Raw genomic sequence first — 27369 nt, 5'->3', positions numbered from 1 at the left:
TCGCATCCATCAGGGGAAGTCGGACGGTTAGATCTTCCAGCATCTTCCTGCATTTTATTTCCTCCTTGTCCTTACGAGTGACCTTCGCTGGAACAGGGTAAGGGACTTTTGGAATGTATTCGCGAGGAGGAACAGCCTCTGGAATCGGGCGCACTGCTTCAGCCGGTTGTTCTGAGCGTGGCGAGGCTGTTTCGACTACCGGCTCTGTATCCCCCTCATCTGCTTGGTCGGCCAGCGGTTGCTCTGACTCTTTCTGCTTGCCTTTCTCAGCCGCGGTGAACCTTCTCCTTTCTGGCTCGGAAAGTTGCTTCCCGCTTCTTAGCTGAACCGCATTGCACTCCTTGGGGTTTTTGTCTGTTTTACCAGGTAGAGTACCTTGCTGTCTCTTGACACTCTCGGCAGTCTGAGCTATCTGAATGTCCATCTGTCTCATATGGCTTGCGACATTATCATATTTGGTGCTCAGGTCTCCGAACATATGGTTCATCCTAGTATTGATCTCAGTGGTGACCTGGTTCAGCGCTTTCCCTTGGAGCTGTTGTCCTTGGAGGAGTTGCTGCAGCATGGTTTTAGTTTCATCTTGCGGAACAGCGACAGGGGTGGAGGTAGCGACTTGAGTGTTCTGGTGGTTCTGTATTTGAGGCTGATTGCTCTGCGGTTGGCTTAGAACATATGTTCGGGGCTGATAGTTCTTCTGATATCCCGAATACTGGCCCTGGTTGTTCTGCGCCGGATCAACTTGTTTGTCCTGCTTAGGCCAGAAGAGTTGTGGATTGTTCCTTACGTTAGGGTTTGGGTGATAATTCTTCAGCTGCCACCCTTGTCCATTTACGTAACTCACTTCCTGCTGATCGTCTCCTGCCTGCTCAGCTTCAAACGCCTTATCCCCCGCATTTTTCTCAGGAGTTGCTTCTTCCATTATGAAAACCTGGCTCTGGTTTCCTTTCAGCAGTTGGTCCATCTTCGCCGCTATATCGTCTATGCTGTTCACACTTTTAGAGCGATCATGCTCTTTGTTCTTGTTGAGTGAACTAGAAGCCATGTTCTCAATCAGCGCGAATGCACCAGGAGTGGTCTGAGTCATGAAATCTCCGTTACTAGAGGAATCAAGGGTGTTCCGGTACTCATAGCTCACTCCATCGTAGAACACCTCCAATATGTAATCGTCATCAAACCCGTGGTGTGGACATTCCCTGTGGTACTCTTTATACCTCTCCCAAGCTTCATAAAAGGGTTCATCAGATTTCTGCTTGAAGTTGGAGATTCTATGCCTTAGAGCCGCGGTTTTGGATTTTGTGTAGAAGTGGCTCAGGAATGCTGATCGAACCTGGTCCCATGAGGTTAGAGAACCGGTTGGGAGAGATTGCAGCCAACGTGCGGCTTTCCCTTCGAGAGAAAATGGGAACAGCGTGCACTTGACGTAATCCGGTGGCACTCCATTTGAGCGAGAGAAATTGCAGATCCTCTCAAAGGCCTCTATGTGGTCCATTGGTATGTCTGAAGTGAGGCCACTGAATGTGCTCTTCTGTACCAGACCAATCAGAGCAGGTTTGATCTCATAATCCTGTCGAGTACAGGGTGGAGGGTTGATGGGAGAGCGGTTAGTAGCAAAATTCCTCGGAAGGTTTCGCTCCCCAATAAGAGCACCACGCTCCTCTCGCGCAGCGTTCTCGGCTGCTTGCTCTTGTGCAGCTTGTTGCTGATTCTGGATGGTTTGCTGCATCTGCTGCATCTGCTGTTGCTGATTCTGCATTTGTTGTTGAATGAGTGCCAATGCAGCAGTGAGGTCATCCATATTGCCATGATCACCCATGTTGGTGTCGGTTGTTCTTGGCTGTTGACGGTTCTGTCTTTCTAATCTTGCGAGTTCTTCGTTAGTCAGCTGATGTAGTGGTCCTTGTGCGTTGCTCCGAGTATGTCTACTGGTCATGCACTTGGATCATCTGTTCCAACAAAGAAGTAAAGCAAGTTAGATATCTCAGGCTAAATATTAAACCGAAAAATAAAGGTAAAAGCTTAGTTCCCGTCGCAACGGCGCCAAAACTTGATACACTAAAAATGAATCCTTGCTACTGTCAAGTTAACAGTGGTAATTATAGTATTTGAGATTCAATCCAGAGGACCAGTTTACTCTTTACTCTTATGAGTTCAATGTCAAGCTGAGAAACAAGTGGGTTTTGAGAATTAATTGCGACAAAAGTAACAAGAATGCCTAGGTAATTTGAATTCAATTTAAATGAAGCTGGCTTAGGGTCAATAATCGGATGTTACTTGCAGAACTGAACAACTATTCAAGTGCGATGAAATGCGATCTAGAACTCAGATCACTCAGCTGCAACAACTCACTATCGTGATCTTGATCCCTATGCGAGTCGGTCTTGAATCCTAAGCTCTCGCTTGGAACAAGACGCGAAAGCAAGCTTTAGATGCGAGATCTGATTAGTTCACTTAATACCCTAATATCTACTCTCGCTGATTAGGGATACTAAGCTCATTCAATATATGTCGACTTATCTCCTAACGGTTAGCTAGAGGATAAAATCATAGATCCGACATTAAGTGATCAGTTCAATGCAGGCAGTAAGATCAATATGAATGAAGATAGTTGAGATCACTTATTTGTGTTCAGTTCATGCGGCTAACACCCTACAACCCTAAGCAAGCTTTGCCTACTACTCAATCATTAAGCAGGATGACACAAACAAGATTTCTGAATAATACTGCATATAAAATAAGTAAAAAGACAAAGGGTTCAGGGAAATCTTCTCGTGAGAATGAGAGATGGAGCCTTCTCCCTTACAAGTTGCGTAGAATCCAAAAAGCAATTTAGGTTTCTTTGTAAAAACTCGTGTCCTCTTAAGAAAACGATAGCCTTCCCTTTTTATAGGGGGGCGCTGGTGATAGGGGAATAAGAGAAAGAGAAAGTCGAAAACTAGGGCAAACTCCAGAATAGGAAGTTTCCTTAACGATCGGGAACAGTCTAATGCTTGATCTCTTCTGGAGCAACCCTTGGGTTGTTCTAAATGACTGTTCCATGTTGAATCCTTCAAAACAGCATCTGACTTCCTGAAACTCTCTCCTTTACTCTTTCACCTGTTCCCAACCTGGAATGATGTAAATTAAACACGAATTAGGACTGAAAAATGAGCTCAAAGTGCACATGTATTGGTATTAAAAACACCACATATCAAAGGTATAAACTGATAGAAGGGGGGGGAATGGTAGACTCTCTCTTCTCTCTTAAGAAAGAGAGAATCGCGGTGGTTCCCTTCTTCCTCTTCCCTTCTGGCTCATGACAACGATTCTGGTGCACGGTGGTTTCTTCTGACACTGTGTAGCTAGCTCTGACTCCGGTGTTTCCGCAATCTTCAAGGCGAAATCATCCGGCTTTACTGTTCATGTGTTTAAACTCCGCCGTTTGTGATCCTTTCTGCTCCATCTCCGATTGATCTCCTTTGCGGATGGATAGGTTGAGATTGGTTGGAGGATGATCTTGATGAAAGGGTTGCTTCGTAGCAAAGGTTATGGGTTTGGATGAGATCTCCGTTTTTGCGATTGATTCTCTCCAAACGGGGTATGTGTGAAGCTGATAAAGCCCAAAACGTCCAATACAGTTGTTGGAGGTAGGCTCTATCGGTGGTTGTGGTTGAGTGCCCGGTATTTCCGGTGGCCGTTTTGGTTTGCTTAGATCGATGGTGAAGTTTGGAATCGGTAAAGTTGATGAAGAATCGTGTTTCCGATTTGGCTTCGGTGACAACACGATGGATTGCGGTGAATTGTCGGTGAGCATCGCCGGCGTTGTTTTCTGGGCTGGATGATAGCGGTGGAGGTTTTGGCGACACGTGGCTCCTCGTAGCCGAGATTGAATCACTTGGTTTGCCAATCTGTTTCTCTTGCCAGGTGGCGTCTTACGTGATTTTTTGGTGGGCTTCTAGGGCTGGTTCGTTTTTTTGTGTGTTGGGCCTCTTTGTTAGGGGTTTATGTGTTTGTGCTGTTGTATGGGTTCTACCCCTTTGGGCTTCAGCCTTTTAATAAAATATTCAGAGAAAAAAAAAAAAAAAAAACTGATAGAAGCAAGCAAGCAAGACAAGACAAGACAAGTAATTAACCGCAGACCAATACATAGGCCGTATACCAAAAAGTAACTGTAGAAACTGATACAAGCAACTAGAGAAGTTAAGTCTTTGTCAGAAAAAAAACTAGAGAAGTTAAGTAGGTAATTATTTTAAAAAATATTTTTACTTTTTGGTATTGAAAAATACATAACTGCATATGATTATAGTAGGATATTACGCCTTTTGACTTTTAACAAAAAAATGTGTTATTTTAGTAAGTAAATAATATAGTGTTAATCTACTATTAGACCGATTAATTAGTGTTATTTTGAGCACCTTTTTCTAAACAAAGAAAGAAAGGGTCACACACAAAAAAACGAAGAAAGGGTAAAAGTCTTTTTCGTTTTTCGAAATGGTGGGGGGTAATAGTTGCATGCTTTTGAAGTGGTTTGCATGCTTTAGAAGGGGGGGGAAACAGAGGTATTGTCATAAGACTGAAGACACGCATCATACCTTTTCTTTTTATCTCAAAGAGAACATCCGTAAAGGTAGGGTTGGAAGGCGAGACATGGAACTTTGAAAGATGGAGGATCATATTATCACCACCAAGACCTTCAGAAGAACATAGATTTCCATAGACTCATCTACTGGTTTCCTATGGAGCTCAATTGATCACAAAGAGATGAGTATTCAACGACATAGACAAAGAATGACTTGCCTTGTTTGAAAAGAAGTTGCAGCTTCCTTTTGAGTTCAAACTCACGACTGACGTAGCTGCGATTGTAGATATTTGCAAGAGGAACCCAGACGTTCCAGACCTCGATCACACGAAGTTTCAAGAGCACAAACGCTTCCAAGAGTTTCTTCAGACAATGTTCTGAAAATCCATGACTAGACAAACTGATCAGTATAAAACCAAGTTTCATGGGCCGGGTTTGCAACTTGTTGAACCACTTCTCAAACTTTTCTGGTGATGACCATGTTAAGTCTTATAAACTTTTTTTCTGGAGATAATCATATTGCCGTGAAAATTTGAACTCTTCAAATATTCACTTTATTAGAGATCTTTTTTAAAAAAAAAAATCTTCCATCGCAAATACATTATATTGCATATTGCATGTGGTAACTGACCAGGAATCATGGCGACGTTCAAATCATCTGAATCAGCAAGAGTTTTGATGATATATTTTATATCTAAATCACCAATATAAACAAACTTAAGACTACTAATATAAAATAAGATGAGAATTCAGTTTAATCCCCATTTATTCAATACAAGCCGTAATTTGAGATTATTTAGTGTGATGATACGCATTTCATCATCACACTAAATAATACTGTAACATATAACATGACAAGTTGGAAGGCACTGAACATTCATGTCTTCCCTTTGACACATCCACATCACTCAAACTTCAAATGGAACTACGTCGACGAGAGAGCCTCTCTACATAAATAATACTTATCAGCTTTTGAGTTATCACAGTTGAATAATTCTCCGTTTGAATCATCATCAGATCAAGTAAACAAAATTTGTTAAAAGAACAGAACCCAACCATGTCAAGTGTATATCTAGCAGTGGGTCCAGGAACCGACGTACGTGGTGAAAACGTATGCGACTAGTTTTTATGGACAGTGGTTGGGGATGACGATAGTCGGTGGTGATAGCACGGCTTTATGGGATCACATAGGCTGATAGAACTACATCTAGTCGCATTCGTAATCTTTTACGGATGATGAAACGAAGAGAATGAAATCCCTTTTTTATTTTTGTGAAATACCATCTCATTAGGTGGTATTTTCTCTAACTGAATTGTCAGTACAAAATATTTTTTAGATAATCCAAAATAATTCTTGATAAATATTATTTATGAAATTCCAATTTCCAAATAAGGGGTGATTTAATGGGATTTATACAAATGATAAGTTCAATAACTATGGATTTATAAAAAATTTTATAAATACTAATAAGGTAAGATTTGCTAAAAAAACTAGAATTCTTTCAAATACCTAATTCAATAAGCCCCCCCTGAGTTTTGATCTTATAAGTTATGGGTGTTTGTTAAATTATAATTAGGACTTATATTTATTTTGATGGATCGGACCTGCAGGCCTATTTAACTTTTAGCCCTGTTTAATTAACATCTTTAGGTTTATCTAAATTTCTTATCCCAGGTCAAATAGGTAAATAGATAACAAGTATAAATAAGAGCAATGATTGTGTTGGTTATGAAAGAAAACATATTCTGCGTTCTTATTAATTTGTTTTCGTTCTGCTCAAACTGGTTTTCCTATTTTAGAGATATGATCGACCCTTTTATTATTTACTTTATTCTATGGGTTGTTTATTTTGCGGTGATGATTACAGAGGGTTGTTGGTCTACATGGAACGTAGCCAGGGGTGGTAGTGGTGGAGGAGGCGGAGTTAGTCGTGTCCATACTTACGAACGCGAGGAGGAGGAGATGGTGGAGAAGGTAGAGGTGGAGGAGTTGGGGAGTACGGAGATGGTTGTGGTGGTGGTGGAGGAGGTAGTGACAGCGGCGGCGCGGTGAATGGTGATGACGGCTGAAAATTCTATATATTTAGACTTTTTTGTTATTTTTATTGTATTTTAATTTTTTTAGAACGACACAATTCTTATTGTTGTATTGATAATAATACTACTTTACTCAATACTATTGCGGTTTTGTATATTTGGTTTGTTCTAAATATCTACATCTTGTTTTGTATATTTGGTTTGTTCCAAATATCTAGTGTTTGTTGTGATTTTTGTATGTGTTTGTGCGCTACTTGGAGGTGGAGCAGTAGAGAACAATTTGTGGTTGATCATATGTTGTTAGTCTTTTGACACGTGTTTGACCGAGTTTGTTGGCTTTCTTCTTCGGTTGTTAAGACTATCATGGAAGTTGTTCAGGTTCGTTAGGTTTTTTGATGACATTATTGATCTATAAACATTGCTTGAGAGGCACGTATTTGTTATTTCTCATGATGTGTGTTTCCATGTTGGTTTCAGATGTGCCATAAGCATATGTTGTAATGCATAGAGACTTAAAACCTGAGAACTTCTTGTTTGCAAACAAAATGGAAACTGCATCTTTGAAGACCATTGATTTTGGTCTCTCTGTTTTCTTCAAACCAGGTAATGCTTTCTTTATCTTGGCTTCTTAGCCAAGATGCTTGAGTTAAGCAGGAAGATGCTTCATCCTGACCCAAAGCGTTGTCTTACAGCTCAACAAGTGCTTGGTATCATCTTGCTTTCAAAATGCAATTGTTTCTGGTATTAATATTGAATCAAACTTAAGTAAGACTCCGACCATCTTTGGTGTCAAGGCGTTCCGTAGATCCCTAAAGGACCCGAGTTTAAATCCGTACCACACCAGATTTTGCTATCGGGGCTTTTACATTTTCTCTCCAATGACTAATGCTTCATTTGCCTATGCTCAGTACCATCCTTTGTTATGTATATGTAAACATAGTCACAAGTCTATATATATTGCTTGGAATAAGAAGAAGAGTACCTCGCTTTGTACCATAGCTGGTAGCTGAAGCTCATCACCTATTAGAACAACATGGCGCAGGCCCTGAAGTTGCAATGCAGCAACTGATTCACATTCTTTAAGTTGAGCTGCCTCGTCAACTACAAGTAGTTCTATAGATCCTGTCCTTTCAACGGTCATTTGAGAAGCACCAGAGGCAGTGCAGAAGATTATGCATGCATTTTGTACGCAAAATCTCATCCCATCCTCGTTTTCCAACAAGGTTGGAATCCTAAAACGTTTTGGAAGCAAACGGAGAGGCTCCAGGCAATAACATACGAAGCTTCTAATCTCAAAATCATGTTTGGATGAGTTCTTCAGGCGCTAATAAAAAAAAATGTAATCACCAACAATACTGTAAATAATACTGTTGAAGTTGATATCAAATTCCATCACTTAGTCTTAACTATATTAAAATTTTGGTGAAGGCTTAAACTACCCAAGTACCCGATCCTAGAAGAAATGGCCAAAGATGTAGTTCCAATGCAAGTGTCTCCTGTTGCATCTAAAAGTGCTTTCAGCACAAGTGGTACAATTATAGATCCATCTAGGGGTTGCTTAACACACTATATGATTAAGGTCTTGATGTGCATAGAACAGCGGATGAAAGCTGATATTAAGCTAAGTGAAAATGTGTTGTGACGAATGCTTAAATGCTTGTTGATTTGAGTTATCCTGATCTTCACTTCGACAACTTCCCAGTCAAGGCGCTGAATGTCGCCTATCCCTAGCTTCACGATCCCCAGCTGCTTGAAGATCGTCTCCATGGCGGATTTGGATTTGCGAACGTTGGCGTATACCTGGAGGCACTCGCGGGAGTATCCAGCTCCGATCATGTTGTTTTTAGTAGGTGACGTTTCAAACAAAAATAATAAATCTCTGTATTTTCGATGATCTTGAACACACATTCCAACTCCTCACTCACCCACGCCCGCTCTCTTAACCTGTGGGTCTCATCCCGTTTCAACGGCCGGTGCATTAATTTTTCCAAGGCTTGAAATCATTGTTTACTGACTCTGCAATCATCCTATGACATTTTCTTGTGCTTTAGCCTCACTCGCACGGTATCGCAAATCACTTTCCGATAGGTCACTCATCCTTCCACTACTCCAGCTCGAACACGCTTAATTCTGAGGTTCTAAACGGATGTGTAATGAAAAAAATAAATCAATTTTGGTGATATAGATAACCAAATCAATTTTCTTAAGTTTCTCCACGACAATCGGGATGTTACGTTAATATGTTTAGAATATTCCAATTACATAGGCCGTATACCAAAGTGAAGGTATAAACTGATAGAAGCAAGCAAGCAAGACAAGACAAGACAAGTAATTAACCGCAGACCAATACATAGGCCGTATACCAAAAAGTAACTGTAGAAACTGATACAAGCAACTAGAGAAGTTAAGTCTTTGTCAGAAAAAAAAACTAGAGAAGTTAAGTAGGTAATTATTTTAAAAAATATTTTTACTTTTTGGTATTGAAAAATACATAACTGCATATGATTATAGTAGGATATTACGCCTTTTGACTTTTAACAAAAAAATGTGTTATTTTAGTAAGTAAATAATATAGTGTTAATCTACTATTAGACCGATTAATTAGTGTTATTTTGAGCACCTTTTTCTAAACAAAGAAAGAAAGGGTCACACACAAAAAAACGAAGAAAGGGTTAAAGTCTTTTTCGTTTTTCGAAATGGTGGGGGGTAATAGTTGCATGCTTTTGAAGTGGTTTGCATGCTTTAGAAGGGGGGAAACAGAGGTATTGTCATAAGACTGAAGACACGCATCATACCTTTTCTTTTTATCTCAAAGAGAACATCCGTAAAGGTAGGGTTGGAAGGCGAGACATGGAACTTTGAAAGATGGAGGATCATATTATCACCACCAAGACCTTCAGAAGAACATAGATTTCCATAGACTCATCTACTGGTTTCCTATGGAGCTCAATTGATCACAAAGAGATGAGTATTCAACGACATAGACAAAGAATGACTTGCCTTGTTTGAAAAGAAGTTGCAGCTTCCTTTTGAGTTCAAACTCACGACTGACGTAGCTGCGATTGTAGATATTTGCAAGAGGAACCCAGACGTTCCAGACCTCACACGAAGTTTCAAGAGCACAAACGCTTCCAAGAGTTTCTTCAGACAATGTTCTGAAAATCCATGACTAGACAAACTGATCAGTATAAAACCAAGTTTCATGGGCCGGGTTTGCAACTTGTTGAACCACTTCTCCAACTTTTCTGGTGATGACCAACAGAGGAGCCTAATAACGTCCATTGACAAGCTTATGGCTGCTCAAGAGAGACTCTACTTGCGTTATCCACAACAAGTAATTTGTGTCATTAAGACGAATGATAACTGAGCTTGAGACATGAACATTGGACAGGAAAGGATAAGTATCAGGAAAATCTGCCACTAATGCACATGTTTTTTTTTTTTTTTGACTAAATTTGATGCATTAAAATAAAAGTAACCAAGGTTTACAATTGTTCGATAATAACATCTTACAATTGAGAAAACATATATCTGAAACAGATATATGAGAAATTATAGAAGAAGTTACAAAGTAACTTAGTAGTTGGTTAAGATAGGAGTTTTCCAATGCATGCACGGAGCATGATGACAGAAACCTGAGATTTAGAGGCGTTTAAAATGGAGGTCTATGATCTCTTTGACCGCCACGACCGCCACGGCCTCTATTTTTTCTTCCTCCTACTAAAGTCCACTGCATTTCTTGAACTTTTTGTGTTGGTTTAATTGGTCGACCTCCTCGAGTCCTTTGAGAAGGATCTCCCATTTCAAACCCTGAAAACTCTGAATGTAATGCAGCAAAATGGCTACCAAAGACACCTCCTTCAACATTCTCAGTCACTAAATCTGAAGAAGTAGAAGAGAAAGTTACCAAAGCAGGAGATGAGCCATGAGATGGGGTATGGATGGCGCTTTGAAACGCAGCAGGGGAAGTTGCATTAGATGCAACAGCAGGAGGTGGGGTACGGATGATGGCGCTTTGAAACGCAGCAAGAGAAGTTGCATCAGCTGCAACAGCAGGAGGCAGGGTAGGGATGACGCTTTGAAACGCAGCAGCAGGAGATGTTGCTTCAGATGCAACAACTTCAAATGGAGTTGTGGCTTCAGGTTCTGTTTCTGAACTTGGAAGAGTTGGAGTATCAGAAGCTACTTCCTCATGAGTATTAGTAAGAGGTAATGTTGAAGGTTTATCATAAGCAGCAACGGGAGTAACAGCTTCGGTAGGTGCTAGACCCACTTCTTTCACAACCTGATTAGATGCAGTGAATCCCAGATCCAATGATTCAGACTGCAGACATCTTGATTTTTTATGGCCGAAATGACCACATTTCTCACACTTATTTTTAAGGTATGAATGGCTCTGATATCAAAACTGTGCTCTGTTTATTCAACGTTTTTGGTTTAGCCTTACATTGTGAAGCTACATTTTTTTATATATATACTGGGACTAAACAATCATCACTCGATACCTAGGGATCTGAGAGGATCGAATCTATTTCACAGACCTGAGGGCAGCTTCCTTGAAGTTTCCTTTTTGGCTAGCTGGACACGACAAATGTTATTACCGTTGAACCGCCGCCCCCCCCCCCCTTCCTCTCTTGCTTTTGTTGCAGAGTTTCAGAGGTCGGACTTGACTTTTCGCTGGGCATGTATAGTTGTTGTGACTGGGCCGAAGGCATAAGTTAGTGAGAAATGTAAGTTGCACGTTGTGGAAATAACTTAAGCACAACTGCACAAGTTAATTGAATTTATTCAAGAAAAATATCCTACGATTTTTCTAAATCATTTTTTATTTTAAAAGTAGTATACAAAGACAAAAATGATCAAAATAGCAATCATTAAAAATATAAAAATACATATATTATTAGGGCAAAATGATTTAAAATTAGAATATAGATTTTTGAATGTGAATGTTCTAGGGTTTAGACATTAAGCTTTGTGATATGTTCCCTCCGGTTTCATAAAGATTTATGTTTTTTTAAATTATTTCAAAAATATGATTTTGTATTTTTAATGTATTTTTATCAATTAAATATGATTAGTTATAATTTTTTTAAAAATTAAATGAATTTATTAAATTTTATTACTTTAAAATTATGAGAAATAGATATTCACAAAGTTATGTATTTAACATTAAAATCTAATATGTTTTATTAATATGTGTTAAAAATCTAAAATATGTATTACTTTGAAACATAGAAAAAATAGTGATTTAAGTTATCAAATTTAGAGCTAAAATATATCGTAGTGACACACAATCTTCTGATCATATGTCATATAATTTGACTTCGTACAACATCTAAAATGCAGTGTTTTCATCCTTTAGTTTCATTTATTTTATTATAGGATTTATGTGTGTTTGATATTAATTATATTTGATGAATCAATTTTATTTTGTTAATTTGTCTTTAGTTAACCAATACATATTTTCTTGGCCCAATAATTTGTTAAAATAATTATTTTTAGTTTTCTCCGTTTATAAGATAATAGAAACGTGCTTTTGTTGTTTTCTCCGTTTCTGTTACATGTGCTTCTCGTATTTGGCTTTGACTCCGCGATACTAGGTGATTTGCCAACTAACACATTTGACTTTCTCTTTGCTAATAATCCACTTCTACGGGAGTGTTGGTGTCAAAACTCGGGTTCAAACAGAAAACTAAACACGATAGCAATCAATTCTGACAGAGACAACGCCATGGCAAGTTTTTTTTTTTTTGGTAAAAAAACTTTGATTATGAGACCATGAGGGCATCAGCATCGGTGAGAACATATTGAGTTTCTTGAAAAAACAGAATTAATATTAAAAAATCAATTACCAAAGAAAAAGTGACAAATATCTTTATAAGCTCTTATCTCTCTGGGAAGAGTTAATTATTGCATCTCTCCTGCTTTTCGATTACTTTTTGCATTTTTCATTTATTTTAATTTCTGAGAAACGCTAAAATTGTTAACCATTGTGCATGTTCTGAGCCGTTTTTTTGTCTTTTCTTAAATTTTAATTAAGAAAAACCAAGAACTATCTATTAAATAAGAGATATAAAAACTGTTTTTTAACCGAAAAGTATAAAAAAAATCAAATCATAAATTAAAAACTTCAGCTAAGAGACCGAAGTTAATTATGCTCCGAAGGATAAAGGGCATCCAATGTCAAATACAATCTTGAATCCAACAAAATGTCCTAAAACTCAAACAAAATGTATTAAAACTTCAAACGTAACAACCATATGATTCGCTTCAACCAACTGATCCGGGGAGTTCAGCGTAGGATGGCATGTTCTTTTCACAAGTTACAATCAAATACAGACATGTATAAACTAATCATGACTGAAATCAATTATGTTAGAGTCAACGTGCTGGCATGTTCCTTTCTCAAGTTGTACTTATTGTATATTAGTACAATAAAATACTCTCTATTAAATTGTTACGTGTTTAAAGATTCGAAGTTTTTAATATTTTCTAATTTACCTTATAATATTCGTTCTTTAAGTAGAAAACTTACGTAACATTTAACAAAACCAGGTTAGAAAAATCATTATTAACCTTCCTTTAAAATTTGCGGAAACATCTTCTATTGTAGATGCATTGACAAAAATAAAGGTATATAAAAGGTAGATAGATCCATTGCTTCTTCCATCACCTCCTCTTCTCAAAGCTTTAAGCATTCTTAGCTTTTGCCAGTGGAAATGGACTTAGAGATAGAGGTGATGGGGAGAGAAGTGATCAAACCTGCTACACCCTCACCTCATAATCACATTCAGCTCTCTCTTCTCGATATGTCCATTCCCGCAATGTACTTCTCAACCATATTCCTCTATAAATCTGAAGACCTAGTCACTGCGTCGCCCGAGGTCATCTCAAAGAAACTGAAAAGCTCTTTGTCCGAGACTCTCTCACGCTTATATCCACTCGCTGGAGAGATAGAAGGCGTCTCCATCAACTGCAACGACAAAGGAGCCGTCTTCACTGAGGCACGCACCAATCTCCTTCTCCCCGAGTTCTTGAAAACCCTCAACGTTGACTATCTGGCGGAACTCCGTCCCAAGATCGAGGACGGAGATTCCCCATCGGGGTGGCCATTGTTGAGTGTCGGTGTCACCTTCTTCGGATCTGGATCAGGAGTAGCTGTCTCGGTCAACGTCTCTCACAGGATCTGTGACGCGGCTTCATTGCTTACCTTGGTAACAGATTGGTCAGAGACCATGGCTAACAAGAACTCAAATGTGGGTCCTCATCAGTTCGCTGAGGCCACCATTTATCCCCCTGCTCCTCCGCACATGGCTTCACAGTCCCGAACAACGAACTCAATAAAGTGTGCAATGAACCGTTTCGTCTTTGAGTCCTCTAAGATCGCTGAACTCAAACGCAAAGCAGCTAGCGAAAGCGTCAAAATGCCTACACGTGTGGAAGCTATCACGTCACTTATCTGGAAATGTGTTACAAAGGCCTCGCGGTCTAACCTGATGGCTCCAAGGTCAGCGGTCATGTATGTAGCCGTAGACTTGCGGCTTAAGGTTCCTTCGAGTGTTTTGTCACCGGACGCTATTGGTAACCTTCAGACAGCATTCTTTCTCAAGAAAGACGCAGAGAGCGAAGTTGAAATACATGAAACCGTGGCCGCATTCAGGACGGCCAAAGAAGAAGTCGACAAGATGTTAAAAGATAATGTCCAAAGCAATACACTTAGTCAGGGTTTGTTGAACATGATGGGAAGTCAGGCGGCGGTGTTCAAACCGGACATAGACATATACACAACGTCTAGCTGGCTCGGTAAGCCTTTCTACGGGGTTGACTTCGGGTGGGGTAGTCCGGTCTGGATGGGATCAGCTACACATACCGTCTATGACAAATTGGTGTATGTTTCGCTGATGGACTCAAAGGATGGTGAAGGTGTGGAAGCATGGATAAACATACCTGCAGAAGTCATGTCTGTGTTTGTCCATGACCAAGAGTTGCTTGCTTATGCTGTCCTAAATCCCCCCATCACAATCTAAGCAAAATGGCCATATGTTATTATCGTTGGAGGAAAAGGGTTAAAAATATCCAATTCTTGGTTTAAATTTCTTTTTAACTGGCTTTTGTTATTTGCTTGAATAAATTGATAACCATTTCAAATTTCATGTTGTTTGATGTGTTTACAGCAATTGTATGTGCTCAATAAGGTTTACTTTACATTGTTGTTGTCAATTTCTTACTTTTCCAGTTACTTTCTAAGATAGATCTAGACATTCCCTAAACTTCAAGTCGTTTTAATTCAGAACTTTTTGTTGGTTGTAGATCTAGGCATTCCCAAACTTAGTTTTAAAACATCTTTTTGTTCTCAAACGAGTCTATAAAGGTCAAAATGACTAAAATATGTTTCATTAAATTAGTAACTAACAACTATATTTTTTTTCTTTTATATATATATATATATATAAATATTTAAATTAAAACATTATTTAAACTCTTCTCTGATATTCTATTCATACTAGCAGCGGCTGATTTAACCAAGATTGCATCCAGTTGATTGCGTTCAACTTCTTCTACTTAGGGTTTGAAGCTTATTTGTTCTGATTCTGATGAACTGTCAGAAGCCACAGGCGACGATAGCTTTTCTTGATGTGATCGTTGATGCTATATTGGTAGAGCCGACTCTTGGACCAAGCCAAGGAAGTCACTGCTTCCGGCCGTTTTATTACAAAGATAATTTCGGCCACATTTTTTCAAAATTCTCCTTTATTCTAATGGCAAAATCTGAATGCATTGGACTTGTTTAGTCCAACCAAGGTTCAAGCCTCCTCAAAAGCGGCCATTTTTTTTAATTTGTGTCTGGTCCTGGATTAGCAAGGACCGGCTCTGTACATTGGACATAAACATATGTTCGTGTTTCGATTTTCTGATAGGAACCTGTTGATCTTGTGATATACTGGGCCATTTTGGCGATTACATTTTTTATCAAAAAATTTACATTTTTTATCAAAACTTATTTGATTTCTTAAATCTGAAAAACATATTTAAATTAAAAAAAATTGATTCTATTTACATTACATTATTCCATATATAATACGGATCATAACATAATTTTAAATCAGGTTCAAAACACACGGTCAAGACAACGAATAAAACCGCTGAGAAGCCTTTTACAATGGGTAACTGCCACGATTTTGACCTATCTGGGCGACAAATCAAGGTTATCAACATAATCATTTTCTAAGTTTTGATAGTTTGAAATCGAGTGTTTAGTTGTAGATCTATTAAGATTATGTAAAAACAAAGAAGTTGACAAGAATCAATGGGAAATCAGAGACAACTGAAAATTAGGTTATAAATTTGCATGAAGGTGGACGACGGAAATAATTTGGTAAATTTAAAGTTCATTAAACAAAAAAAGCAAATTTTTTGAAGTCTTGACCTACAAAAAAGTATAGCTTTTTTATTGACAAACTTATGAAAACCTAGTTTTCCATTAATTAATATTTGATTAATTGATTCAGCATTAGGCTAGGATCAACCGAACGTGTTGCACCTATTGCCATCTTGGTTTATATGGGATATCTTTAAGAATGTTTTCACTAAAACACAAAAGTTTTTTCCGCTAAAAATAAACTCATTTTCGTGCCAAGAACAAAAAAAACTCGTTTTACACAGCCAAGAACACAAAACTTGTTTTTTTTTTCCCACCAAAACACAAAAAATTTGTTTTCCGCCAAAACACAAAAATCATTTTCTCGCCAAAACAAAACTCATTTTCCCACCAAAACGCAAAAAATCATTTTCCCGCCAAAACAAAAAATTTCATTTTCATGTCGAAACAAAAAAAAATCTTTGTTTCTCGCAAAAACACAACTCATTTTCCCAAAAGAAGGCAAAAAATCGTTTTTCCACCAAAACGTAAAATTTATTTTACCACCAAAACCTAAAATTTCATTTTTCTGATAGGAAAACACAACTTGTTTTTCTAGCAAAAACAAAATTTGTTTTCCTGCCAAAAAGCCAAATTCAGTTTCCAGTTAAAAAAACAAAACTTGTTTTCCTGCTAAAACATAAACTCGTTTTTTCGCCTAGAAACAAAAAAAAATCATTTTTCCACCAAAACGAAAACTTGTTTTTCCCGCTAAAACGTACAATTTCATTCCCCCTCCCCCCCTCCCAAAACACAAAAAAATAGTTTCCCGCCAAAACACAACTCGTTTTCCCACCAAAATACAAAACTCGTTTTCCCTATAGAACATAGAATTTCATTTTCCACTAGAAAAAAAAACTTGTTTTCCTATCAAAAACACAAAAACTCGGTTTCCAAAAAGTAAAATCTTATTTTTCTCTCAGAAACGTAAAATTTCATGTTCCCACCAAAACATAAAATTTTGTTTTCTTGCCAAAAACACAAAAATTGTTTCTCACCAAAACGTAAAATCTGGTTTTTCCACCAAAAACAAATTTTCATTTCCGCCAAAACACATAAATTTTGTTTTTCGCCTAAAACGAAAAATCATGCTCCCAAAAAAAAATATTAGGTGTAACTGTTAAATATAAAATAGAATTAGTAGAATAAAAATGAAATAAAGGAATGAAATATGATGAAAAATGGAATATATTTCTTTCCATGTATTCATGACCAAAATTGTAAGTAAATGATTCTTTTAAATTTTGTTTACTTTTTTATGGAACTGACGAAATGAACATTTCATTAATTACAAATGGTAAAAATTACTGCGGAATAAATGAAATAGAAATTTTACATTATTTCATTCCAAAAATCGACAATCCAGTCGCAACTTCAAATGTTGTTTTATCTCGTTTGCCCAAAAATAAAATAAAATTTCCCAAGGTGTACACACTATTCATGCCAATGCGAAAGACAATCAAGGCGGGCTTATTATTTTTAAGTTTTTTTTATTAATTATTATTTTACGAAAAATGTTTAAGCGCCGATGATAGCCGCGCGTCGTTTCACTCTGTCTCATCTCCTTCTTATATACTCTTCAACCCATCCTCAAGCCCTACCTACCTAGTCATAGCCTCCTCACTCACTCATTCGCTCTCCTCTCGATCTCTCCGTAACCTAACGTAAGCTCTCTTCTGCTCCGATCTCAAAGTAGAGTCATTGTTAAACCCTACCTCTCTCGCTGCTCATCATTCTAACCTAAATTCAAACGATCCACCCTGAAGCTTATATCGTATGTTTTATTCTGCTTCGATTTTCAAATTGCTCACTGTTCCAACCTAGATTCGAAGGATTCTACTTAAATTTCTGTGATTATTGTTGTTTCAAGGCGATGTAATGTTTGATTCTCATTTCTAGGTTTTGATCATGATTTTGAGTATTTTTTTTCTGTAGGTTTTGGAAAATGGTGAGAAACGGAACCAAGGCTGCGAAGCAAAAGAAGAGACCTCTTCCAGAGAGCAAAGAGACAGATCACGACGATGATCTCTCCACGAGGAAGACGAGGCCAAAGCGAGCCGCAGCATGCACAAACTTCAAGGAGAAATCCATCCGCATCTCCGAGAAATCCGCCACCGTTGCAGCAAAGCACCATCAGACTGTGGATGACGAGATTGTAGCTCTACACTTGACAGCTTCTTCTCCCCAGAGCGGCGGCGGCCACGAGCCTCACCAAACCAGGAGACTGACCGATTTCGTTTTGCATGATACCGAAGGAGTTTCGCAGGCTGTGGAGATGGTTGAACATGTCGACATGTTCATCACAGGTGTGATCTTGCCTTCAGGTGAATGCTCTGACAAGGAGAGAGCGAAGGGTGTGAGGTGCGAAGGGTTTGGACGCGTTGATAATTGGAGTATCTCCGGGTATGAAGATGGCTCCCCGGTGGTATGGGTGACGACCTCTCTGGCAGATTACGAATGCGTTAAGCCTGCTACCACCTACAAGAAGGTGTATGATTATTTCTTCCAGAAGGCGTATGCCTCGGTAGAGGTTTACAAGAAAGTGGCCAACTCTGACTTGATGAGTCTTGATGAGTTGCTCGTGGCGGTTGCGAGGGCTATGAGCCTCGAGACTAAGTGCTTCTCTAGCGATTACTTGGCCATCAAAAATTTCGTTATATCCCAAGGAGAGTTCATATATAACCAGCTCGCCGGTTTAGATGATACGGCCAAGAAAGATGATGCAAGATTTGTTGAGATTCCTGTACTCGTTGCTCTCAGGGATGCTAGTAGTAGTAGCATACTTGAATATGATGCTGGTCAGCCTTCTAATGGGGTTCTAAGGATTGATGGAGCTGCGGAGAGGAAGGCCATGTCATCTGATCAACACATGGTTGACGAGGATGAAAAATTTGCTCGACTTGTACAAGACGAAGAGTATATGAAATCCATGCAACGCCCCAGAAAACACACCAGCTTAGCTTCTGTTTCAAAGAACGGATACATAATGACCACTGAAGATGAGATCGCCAATGATTATCCTCTCCCAGCTCATTACAAGAACTCCCAAGTAGAAACAGACGAGCTTTTATTATACCATGACGACGACTACGAGGTTGACATCGACGACCTGCCTCGTAAGATGCTTCAAAACTGGGCGCTTTACGACATTGATTCACGGTTGATATCCCTGGAGCTTCTCCCGATGAAGACTTGTGCTGATATCGATGTGACCATCTTTGGATCCGGTCTGATGGCAGATGATCAAGGGATCTGGATTGATCTAGATGATCCTGCTACCTCTATGCCGTCAGAGGAACATGGTGGGATACCTATATTCCTCAGTCAAATAAAGGAATGGATGATTGAGTATGGGGTGTCAACGGTCTCGGTTTCGATACGAACAGATGCGGCCTGGTATCGACTTGGGAAACCGTCAAAGCAGTACGTCCCTTGGTTCGAACCTATTCTGAAAACAGCGAGGGTTGCGGTCGGCGTTTTTGCTCTGCTGGAGGAGCAAACTAGAATGGCGAAGCTTTCGTTTGAAGATGTCGTAAGAAGAGTGTGTGAGTTCGAGAGTAACCATAAGGCTTACATTTCGTCTGACCGCGCGGCTGTTGACAGATACGTGGTTGGCCACGGGCAGATAATCTTGCAGATGTTTTCGGAGTTTCCTAACAAGGAGATCAGAAGGTGTGCGTTTATTACTGGGCTCGCGAATAAAAGGGCGGAGAAGCACAACACAAGATGGACCATCAAGAAGAAGAAGATTTTGCTGAAAGTGAATTTGAACCCAAGGGCGGGTGTGGCACCTGTCTCCAAGAGGAAGGCTATGCAAGCGACAACAACGCGTCTGATCAACAGAATCTGGGGGGAGTTTTACTCCATTTACTCTCCAGAGGAGCCGTTGCAGGCAGTTGGTGCGGAGGAAGAGGCTGAAGAGGATGAGGAGGAGGACGAGGAGGAAAATGAAGATGACGACGCAGAGGAAACTGAACCTGAAGCTGCTGAGGTCGAAGAGGCTCATACGCTTCCAAAGAAAATTGTAGGCAAATGTGGAAAAATGGAAACAAGATGGGATGGTGAGAGTGTAGGAAGAACTTCTGCTGGTGAGCCTCTCTATCGACAAGCCCTCCTCGAAGGGGAAAGAGTGGCTGTAGGTGGTGCTGTCATCGCGGAAGTCAGCGGAAGTCAGGCCATCTACTTTGTGGAGTACATGTTTGAAAGTTCGGATCACTGCAAAATGCTACATGGAAGACTTTTACAAAGAGGGTCCGAGACTGTTCTGGAGAATGCTGCTAACGAGAGGGAACTCTTTTTGACGAACAAATGCATGACTGTACAGTTCAAGGACGTAAAAGGAACAGTCTGTTTCGAGATTCGAACGAGGCCATGGGGACATCAGTTTAGAAAAGAGGACGCCGTTGCGGATAAGCTTGACCGGGCAAGAGCTGAAGAACGAAAAGCGAAAGACTTGCCTACGGAGTACTTCTGCAAGAGTTTGTATTCGCCTGAGAGAGGAGGTTTCTTTAGTCTTCCACTTAGTGATATGGGCTGTGCTTCTGGGTCATGCACTTCATGCAGATTAAGAGAGGATGAAGTGGAGAGGAAAAAGATCAAACTCAACGCTTCAAAGACTGGTTTTTCCTCCTACGGGGTTGACTACTGCGCTGATGATTTTGTCTACGTATACCCCGACTGTATCGATGGATCGAAGAAGGCTAATGGGAAGTTTAAGCCAGGGCGGAACATCGGTTTAAGAGCCTTTGTTGTGTGCCAACTTGTTGAGATCATTGTCCCAAAGAAATCTAGAAAGGGTTCCTTTGAGGTTAACGTCCGAAGGTTTTATAGGCCTGAAGATGTATCTGAACGAAAGGCCTATGCTTCAGATATCCGAGAGGTAGCAATTGTTTGTTCTGTAATATAATATGCTTCATAAGTTTATCTTACAATCTTTTTAACTCTGTTTCTTTTTCTTCCTTTTTTGCAATTTGTTTTAGGTGTATTACAGCGAGGACACATTTGTTGTCCAACCAGAGGCTCTAAAGGGAAAATGTGAAGTAAGGAAGAAGAAAGATATGCCTTCTTGTAGTGAGTTTCCAATATCGGAGAACATTTTCTTTTGTGAACAAATATACGACCCATCTAAAGGTTCCGTCAAGCAGGTATATAATATTGTTTATATAACTCATTTGTTATGATTGTTGCTGTTCCAATACAAAATTAAAATTAAAATGTACTTTCTCTTAACTATCTTGTAACAGTTGCCCCTCAGTACCAAGCCGAAGTACTCTACAGTTAAGGACGACGCACTTTTAAGAAAGAAAAAGGGGAAGGGAGTAGAGAGTGAAACTGGTTCTGGTATTGTCAAGCCTGATGAGTTACCTAAAGAGATGCGTCTGGCGACCCTAGATATTTTTGCTGGTTGTGGTGGCCTGTCTCAGGGACTGGAACAAGCAGGTACGTATTATCTTCTGTCAACACTTTATCAACCAAAAAAAAAAAGGTTGTATCATGTTCATGCTTTTGTTATGTGCAAGGTGTATCTGCAACAAAGTGGGCGATCGAGTATGAAGGGCCAGCTGGGGAGGCTTTTAGAAAAAACCATCCCGAAACAACAGTTATTGTTGATAACTGCAATGTGACTCTTAGGTAATTAATTAGTCGACAAGATACAGCGCTTTACTCTCTCTCTCAATGTGGATGTTTCTTGTGTTGTGATTAGTTGTTTGAGATTATCTGCAGGGCTATAATGGAGAAATGTGGAGATCAAGATGAGTGTATCTCTACTACAGAAGCTAATGAACTCGCTGCTAAACTTGATGAGAACCAGAAGCGTACTCTGCCACTGCCTGGTCAAGTAGATTTCATCAACGGAGGCCCTCCATGTCAGGTATATACATATATTATATATTAAGATTGTTTCTCGTTTGCATAAGTGAAGAAGAGACTTTAATCTATGCAATTTTGGCAGGGATTCTCTGGTATGAACCGGTTCAGCCAAAGCCCATGGAGTAAAATTCAGTGTCAAATGGTATTGGCATTCTTGTCTTTTGTTGATTATTTCCGGCCAAGGTACTTTCTCCTGGAGAACGTGAGGAACTTTGTCTCATATAGTAAAGGGCAGATGTTTAAACTCACTCTGGCTTCTCTTCTCGAAATGGGTTACCAGGTAAAAAAGACTCATGCTCTCTGTAAGCATTGCAATGTGGAAATAGAATTCTCAAAGTGTGTGCTAATATGATGTTTTGTCAGGTGAGATTTGGGGTGTTGGAGGCAGGTGCATATGGGGTTTCTCAATCTCGCAAAAGAGCTTTTATATGGGCAGCTGCACCGGAAGAAGTTCTTCCCGAATGGCCTGAGCCGATGCATGTCTTTAATGTTTCACAGCTGAATATCTCACTATCCAAAGGTTTACGCTATGCTGCTGTTCGTAGTACTCAACAGGGAGCACCTTTCCGTCCAATCACCGTGAGAGACACAATCGGCGATCTTCCACCTGTAGAGAATGGAGAATCCAATATAGACAAAGAGGTATGATATAACACACACACACACATCAGGAGAAAGAAGTGTTTTTATGATATGACACATATCAAAATATGTCTTGTGTGTTGTTGCAGTATGAAACTGATCCAGTCTCGTGGTTCCAAAAGGAGATAAGAGGAAACAAGAATGTTCCCACTGATCACCTTAGCCAAACGATGAACGAACACAACCTCATCCGATGTAAAAGAATCCCGAAGAGGTCAGGTGCTGATTGGCGTGACCTCCCAGATGAAAAGGTCAGAGTCCTATAATAAGACTCTTATGCATATCCGCCTAGACAAACTTTACTAAACTCAATTATTTTTAACACTCTAATTACAGGTGACGTTATCTACTGGACTGGTGGTGGATTTGATTCCAGGGTGTCTAGCAGCGAAACCTGGTAAAAAAAAGCAGTGGAAAGGACTGTTTGGGAGGTTAGATTGGGAAGGCAACTTTCCAACTTGCGTCACTAAACCTGGTCCCATGGGTATGGTTGGTAAGTGCTTCCATCCTGACCAAGACAGGATCGTCACTGTCCGTGAATGCGCCCGATCTCAGGTAATATATGAACCTCCTTTTTCTCTTTATTAGTTAACTTTTTAGGATCGCGTTGGCAAATTAATAAAATATTTTTTACGTTTACTTTAAAATAAAAATAAAAATCTCTTTAACTACGATACAACAAAAGCTACATAACACAAAAGTTAATAAATTTGACATTGAAAACTAAAATTAGCATATTAAAAATCTGTAAAAATGTCAAAATATTTAGAAAGGGAGTAAGTATTGTGTTATGTAGCTTTTAAAAGGCATGACATATGTTATTTGGCAGGGGTTTCCGGATAGCTACGAGTTCGAAGGGGACATAGCACACAAGCATAGGCAGATTGGGAACGCAGTGCCTCCCCCTTTGGCCTTTGCTCTTGGTCGCAAGCTCAAAGAAGCAGTACAGCTCAACAACTTCGCCAAAAGTAATTAGTTTTGCATTTTTTTCTTTATAATTTATTCATTGTTATAAACCTCATCTCTTGAAACTCAATTTTTTTTGGTAAAACTCTTGAAACTCAATTGTCATACTTATATTATATAGTTTCTTGATTCGAAGTTGTGTTCGACGAAACATTGTCGTTATCGTTGCTCTTGTGTTTTTTTTTTTGTTTTCTTGTGTTATTTTATTGATGTTATACAGATACGTGATGCCTGCATTTACATCATGATTAACATTCATAAATAGGTTCTGTTTTATAAACATATCAGGACAGCGGCAACTCTGTTTTCTTGTCTTTGACGGCTACATTCAGTATCATTAAAGTTGCTTTCGTTGTAGTTTTATTTATTGCGCTGCTTAATCGTACGAAGAACAACATGCTGCGAATTACGATCGCAGTAGTAGGTCACATCAATCTATGAACAGAACCTCATTCTAATGAACGTGTTCTCTAAAAATAGTCTCGAGTCATTTCGTTAAAAACAAATTCCAACATCATGTGTGATTATTTGTGGCACATACGATTTGTTACTGATGGAGGATAATAATGAAATATTATTTGTAGCAGCACATTCGATTTGTCGGGTCTACACTTTTTTTGCAAGTAACACATCTGCACCGTTGAGTTATTTTCATGAGTTGTTAACTTATTTGTCGAACGGTGAATATGCCGGTCTCAAAGGACCACCACGTCTGCAATCTTTTTCGCATTTAGGTAAAGAGCACTTATTATCAACCTCGTACGCGACATGGCCTTCACAGTTACATGGCACTTTTCCTCTTGACGTGTTTACTGCATTATTGATCCATAAATAAAAACATTCTTTTGCTCAAAAAAAAAAACATTCAATATCTATTTTATTAGAACTTCTCTAAACTAATAATGTCATGATTTTGATATTTTTAATTAAAAATTAATTTATAAAAACTTAGTTTCTTTGACAAAACAAATAAACTTAGTTTGATCTAAAAACTAATTTAGGACAAAAACTTCTTATTTATTAAGTTATTAATTTTCATATATAAAATTACAAAACTTATTACGTATTTATTTCTAATTATTTTACAGCAATTTAATTTTAATTATATATTCAATATCCCTTTTTATTGTTTTTATGTTTATAACTTTAATATTTACTTACAATAACCATTTAAATCTTTATAATGAAACAATATTTGTATGTAATATAACATATATCATGCCTTTTAACAAAAAAAACAAAAATTTATTTCGAAAATATATATATGCAAATTCTAAAGGCAAACTAGAGTTTTTTTACGTTTGGCCTCCACCATTGTCTAATTGAATTTTGGAAAAAAACTCAAAATTATATATTTTGGAAGTGTAAATAATAAATCTGGGTGTCACACTAGTCAAATCAAACACCCTTAAATTTAAATGGGTAACTTTAATTTAAATGGTTATTTTCATGGGTAAAACAAATTTAAATGGTTAGCCTTTTTTGTTAAATTTAGAAACATTACACAACAGGATGAAAAGTTAGTTGTGTGAAGATTACTTGTTCAAAAAAAAAAAAAAAAAAAGTTGTGTGAAGATTACTTAAAATTATTTAGTGTAATTGTTTATAATTTTCTATGCATGACCACATTCGTTGAGAGTGGTGGGTGGATGTTAGGTACAATTTATTAATGTAACTCTTTATAAAACAACAAAATAGTAGTTTTTTTTTTTGCGCACAACAAAATGGTAGATTCTGATGCATTCTTTTGCTATTATTATAATAAAATAAATAAATAAAAGAGAGAAAGATGGAAAATTGATGAGAACCATTTCTATTTTGAGAAACTATCTGTTGAAATATTTTACCCTCACTTGTTTTATTAGTATTTGTTAATCAGGAACATCACTTTCACTGACGACTCACAAAAGCATATGATACATCCTCACATCCCATTACACGTTATTTTCGTCAAAAGTACCGGACTTATATAAGTTCAAAAAAAAAAAGTACCGGACTTATAAACTAAAACGCTTTAAAAAGGAAAGAATGTCTGTTACCACAAGATTTGTAGTAACAAGCGCTTACTCCATAATATTTAATAATTATATTATTTTTTGAAAATTTGTATGAATAATTTTAAGAATCCAAATATATAACCTTTTATGATAATTTATGTATTCAAATCAAATATTTCGAAATCATTTTTCAAATATTATATCCTTATCTATTCAGCAGCTATTGCACTACAACAAAACATAGTGAATTCTAACCAATTTTCTGACCACATAAATTGGTCAAATATGTTTCCGACCATAAAATAACCATTTAATGACGATTAGAATAAGTGGACAAAAAGTGGTCGGAAATTACAACAAACAAAACTGGTTAAAAATTGGTCAGTAATTTGTGATTAAATTTTGACCAATTTACGATCGTCAGAAATTTGTGCCCAATTTTGACCACTTTACGAGAAAATATATACACGATCAATTACAGCGTAAATTAATTCGCTAGGTTAGAGTTAATTTGGTCTGCATAGTTATTTATGTTCCCATGTGCCAAATGAATTTAACTGAGTGTCAGTAAATTGTAACTGCCGAAGCCTTTGTTGAAGCAATTTGAAAAAAGATTCAATATGGTGAAAAAAGTTATATGAGTAAAAGTAACTAGTTGAAGCAATTTGCATAGAACACTCTCTCTATATAAACATATATTAATCGAGAGAGGGTTCTAATCAAACCAACAAAACATATACTTAATATTTTTTTCTTAAGAAAGAGAGAATGTTAACGCACAAATCTGGGAAGCTTGAGATACAATCTCCAGCAGACGAATTCATCAAATATTTTATCAGAAAGAAAAGTCATGTTTCATTCTTTTATGCTGCTGGTAAATGATAAACTCTTCCAGCTTTCATTTCATATTCTCTTGATCATCAATTAATTGCTATATATGTTTTGACTGTAGAGGACTTGAGGTTCGAAATTTTGTCGGAGGATGTTGCGAGCAGAACCGTTACCGTGACCATACTTGGGACCTTAATTTCAAAAAGCTACAAAATGGTCACTGCAACATTCACCGTCGCTCCTAGGGAGGAAGACATTACAAAAAGCTGCCTGGAGTACACCTTCGAGTTCGACGACATTAACAATTACATCGGAAAAACAGTGATCGTCGAATCTCTACTCACGTACATCTTAATAAGCGATGGCAATAATATTAAAGGTGATAATTTTAAGTACAACTCCTTCGACGCTGGGTATCCGGCGGAAGAATGCTTTAAACGTTACGTCAACGAATTTAGCGATGATGGTAAACTTTTCTGCTTAGTTTTCTTCATATTTTTATTTTCAAACCCTAACTTTTTTATGCTCACCAAAAGATGACGTGCGCATGGAGAACGCGAAAAAGCAGAAAAGGATATTTACGGTGAGTTTCAGGAACGCTCCTAACTTGGCGGACGATATGTACGATGATGATGAAAGTATTTTCCAGATGATGGAAGTAACCGTCACTATCACTCCTAAGAAAGGTGATAACAACCGTAGCTGCGTGAAATGGACCATCAAGGTCGAGAAGGTTGATGATAACAAGGAAGAATCAGGAATCTTTCTCATAACAGCCGATCATATCCGTGAGACTATTATGTTTGCAATTAAGACTCTTTAAAACATGTTATAGATCGAAAGGTTCATCTACATATAGGACCGTCTAAATAAGTGGCACGTATATCTATTGATATGTCTATGTTGCATGAATTTCTTATAACAGTTTGTATTTGGGGATGGATGACCACGTACGCTCGATGAATATATCGATATTTGCATATTCTGTTGGACGGACCAATGATTATAATACATCAAAAAGGCTAATTAAATATATCGATTTGAACGGTAAA

General features: G+C 38.2%; 3 protein-coding genes and 2 non-coding genes across 5 annotated transcripts; all 5 read left to right on the top strand.

Annotated features, from left to right (window-relative positions):
- Window positions 1–1172: 1172 nt before the first annotated feature.
- On the top strand, window positions 1173–1279 carry LOC125608493. The gene has a single exon (XR_007339384.1). It is a non-coding gene; the product is annotated as a small nucleolar RNA R71 (small nucleolar RNA).
- Window positions 1280–13124: 11845 nt separating this feature from the next.
- Window positions 13125–14819, top strand: LOC106446456 (BAHD acyltransferase BIA1-like). Its single transcript, XM_013888190.3, has one exon. It carries the CDS (start codon window positions 13312–13314, stop codon window positions 14617–14619), a length of 1308 nt encoding a protein of 435 aa, XP_013743644.2. The 5' UTR covers window positions 13125–13311; the 3' UTR covers window positions 14620–14819.
- A 614-nt stretch (window positions 14820–15433) lies between these two features.
- On the top strand, window positions 15434–15558 carry LOC125608453. The gene has a single exon (XR_007339347.1). It is a non-coding gene; the product is annotated as a small nucleolar RNA snoR2/U65 (small nucleolar RNA).
- A 1882-nt stretch (window positions 15559–17440) lies between these two features.
- LOC106446455 (DNA (cytosine-5)-methyltransferase 1-like) lies at window positions 17441–23653 on the top strand. Its single transcript, XM_013888189.3, has 11 exons — window positions 17441–17674; window positions 17946–20889; window positions 20990–21154; window positions 21254–21449; window positions 21530–21641; window positions 21735–21882; window positions 21964–22161; window positions 22245–22523; window positions 22613–22774; window positions 22860–23078; window positions 23353–23653. Exons 2-11 carry the CDS (start codon window positions 17956–17958, stop codon window positions 23497–23499), a joined length of 4560 nt encoding a protein of 1519 aa, XP_013743643.2. The 5' UTR covers window positions 17441–17674; window positions 17946–17955; the 3' UTR covers window positions 23500–23653.
- Window positions 23654–25828: 2175 nt separating this feature from the next.
- Window positions 25829–27299, top strand: LOC106449808. Its single transcript, XM_022718153.2, has 3 exons — window positions 25829–26360; window positions 26439–26783; window positions 26854–27299. The coding sequence occupies exons 1-3, from the start codon at window positions 26255–26257 to the stop codon at window positions 27138–27140; spliced, it is 738 nt and encodes a 245-aa protein (XP_022573874.2). The 5' UTR covers window positions 25829–26254; the 3' UTR covers window positions 27141–27299.
- Window positions 27300–27369: the final 70 nt, after the last annotated feature.

This window comes from Brassica napus, chromosome A4 (assembly GCF_020379485.1).
Source record: "Brassica napus cultivar Da-Ae chromosome A4, Da-Ae, whole genome shotgun sequence".
Taxonomy (NCBI): domain Eukaryota; kingdom Viridiplantae; phylum Streptophyta; class Magnoliopsida; order Brassicales; family Brassicaceae; genus Brassica; species Brassica napus.
This window is presented reverse-complemented; position numbering and strand designations above follow the sequence as displayed.